The sequence below is a fragment of the Plectropomus leopardus genome, unplaced genomic scaffold, assembly GCF_008729295.1.
Source record: "Plectropomus leopardus isolate mb unplaced genomic scaffold, YSFRI_Pleo_2.0 unplaced_scaffold5055, whole genome shotgun sequence".
In the NCBI taxonomy this organism is placed as follows: domain Eukaryota; kingdom Metazoa; phylum Chordata; class Actinopteri; order Perciformes; family Serranidae; genus Plectropomus; species Plectropomus leopardus.
Window position 1 is genome coordinate 471 of NW_024655490.1, and position 1,630 is coordinate 2,100.

Below are 1,630 nucleotides of genomic sequence, written 5' to 3' on the forward strand. Positions count from 1 at the left end.
CATTGCAAATATTTTAATTTCTCATTGACTATATTGCCGTGAATGTTAATAGCAGGCGTTTAATTGGATAGCACAGTGTATCAGGTGATTTGAAGGTGGAATCTATTCTGTGACTTGGGTTAGAAAACACAGAGCTCCGTCTATTTCTCCCATGGACCTCTCACTATTGGGCTCTGTTTGCTTCTCTCTGTTGAGGTTTTGGCATATGTTTTTGGGTTTATGATGACTTCTGGCCTTTCTCAGGAGCAGTTCTGTTTTCCTGGCTCTAACTCCTCATGTGTTGGGGCACATTTCAATCTGGGGGCCAAAGTTGCCCTCTACTTGTTGTTTGCCTTTGGCATGCTGGTTACCATTTTAGGGAACTCTGTTGTCATTGTGTCAATTAGTCATTTCAAGCAGTTGCATAATCCTACCAATGTGCTTATTGTATCTCTTGGTCTGGTTGATCTTCTTGTGGGTGTTGTTGTGATGCCCTTCAGCGCCATCCGGACCGTTCATGGCTGCTGGTTCTATGGTGATGACTTCTGTCTGCTGCACTCCAGCTTTGATATGTTTCTTACCACTCTGTCTATCTTCCACCTGATTTGCATTGCTGTAGACAGACAACAAGCAATATGCAACCCTCTGCATTACTCCAGGAATATCACCATGTCAGTGGCCTGGATTATGGTGTGTGCCAGCTGGGCGCTAGCTGCTCTTTACTCTTATGGACTTCTTTACTCAAAGGCAAACACTGAGGGGTTAGAGGATTATATGGCATCAATAAACTGTCTTGGCAATTGTACCCTTCTCTTTAACCGCCTTTGGGGAGTTTTAGACAGTGTTATCTGCTTTTTCTTTTCCTGCACTGTGATGGTTTGTCTGTATACCAAAGTATTTATGGTGGCTAAAGATCATGTGAGAAAGATTGGAGATATGAACAATTGTTCAAATGACAAAGTCAGAGGTGGGCTGATTAAACAGTCTGAGCATAAGGCTGCAAAGACTCTGGGAATTGTGCTCGGTGCATTCATCTTTTGTTGGATGCCTTTTTTTATTAACTCTGTAATTGATGCCTACATCGGCTTCAGCACACCTGCTGCCATATTTGAAGCATTTGTTTGGTTGGGTTACTTTAATTCAACTCTAAACCCAATTATTTATGCCTTCTTTTATCCCTGCTTCAAAAGTTGCTTATATTGTATCGTCACGCTAAAAATATTTGCATCAAATTCCTCAACCATGACTATATCTGTTAAATGACTTGAAAACTGTACTGTTTGACATTTTCAAATAGATATTTTTACATTTGGGGCATGAAATTGTTTAGCAATGTCAATAAAATAAATATATAGTTATAATAATTACATTGATTTCTGGACATTTTTCACCCTTTTTTAAAAATAATTTTTGATGATATAAATATACAAAGTTTTCTGGATATTTTCCCCTAGTTTTGATAATTTTCTAATAAGACTAATTTTCCGGTCTTTTCCTATTTTCTCATTACATTTTACTAATTTCTCACAATTTGTGCCACATTTCTTGCCAGGTTTATCATTGCCTGTCCCCCCTATGTTTTTTTTTAAATCAGTCAATTGAGTTTTAAAGGGTTAAATAGCTTGTGAAAGGCACCTGAACGCAGCACAAG

At 38.5% G+C, this 1,630-nt stretch overlaps 1 protein-coding gene across 1 annotated transcript; it reads left to right on the forward strand.

The window, feature by feature from the left end:
- The first annotated feature begins 222 nt into the window (after positions 1-222).
- Positions 223-1,242, forward strand: LOC121939553 (trace amine-associated receptor 13c-like). Its single transcript, XM_042482560.1, has one exon. It carries the CDS (start codon positions 223-225, stop codon positions 1,240-1,242), a length of 1,020 nt encoding a protein of 339 aa, XP_042338494.1.
- The last annotated feature ends 388 nt before the right edge of the window (positions 1,243-1,630 follow it).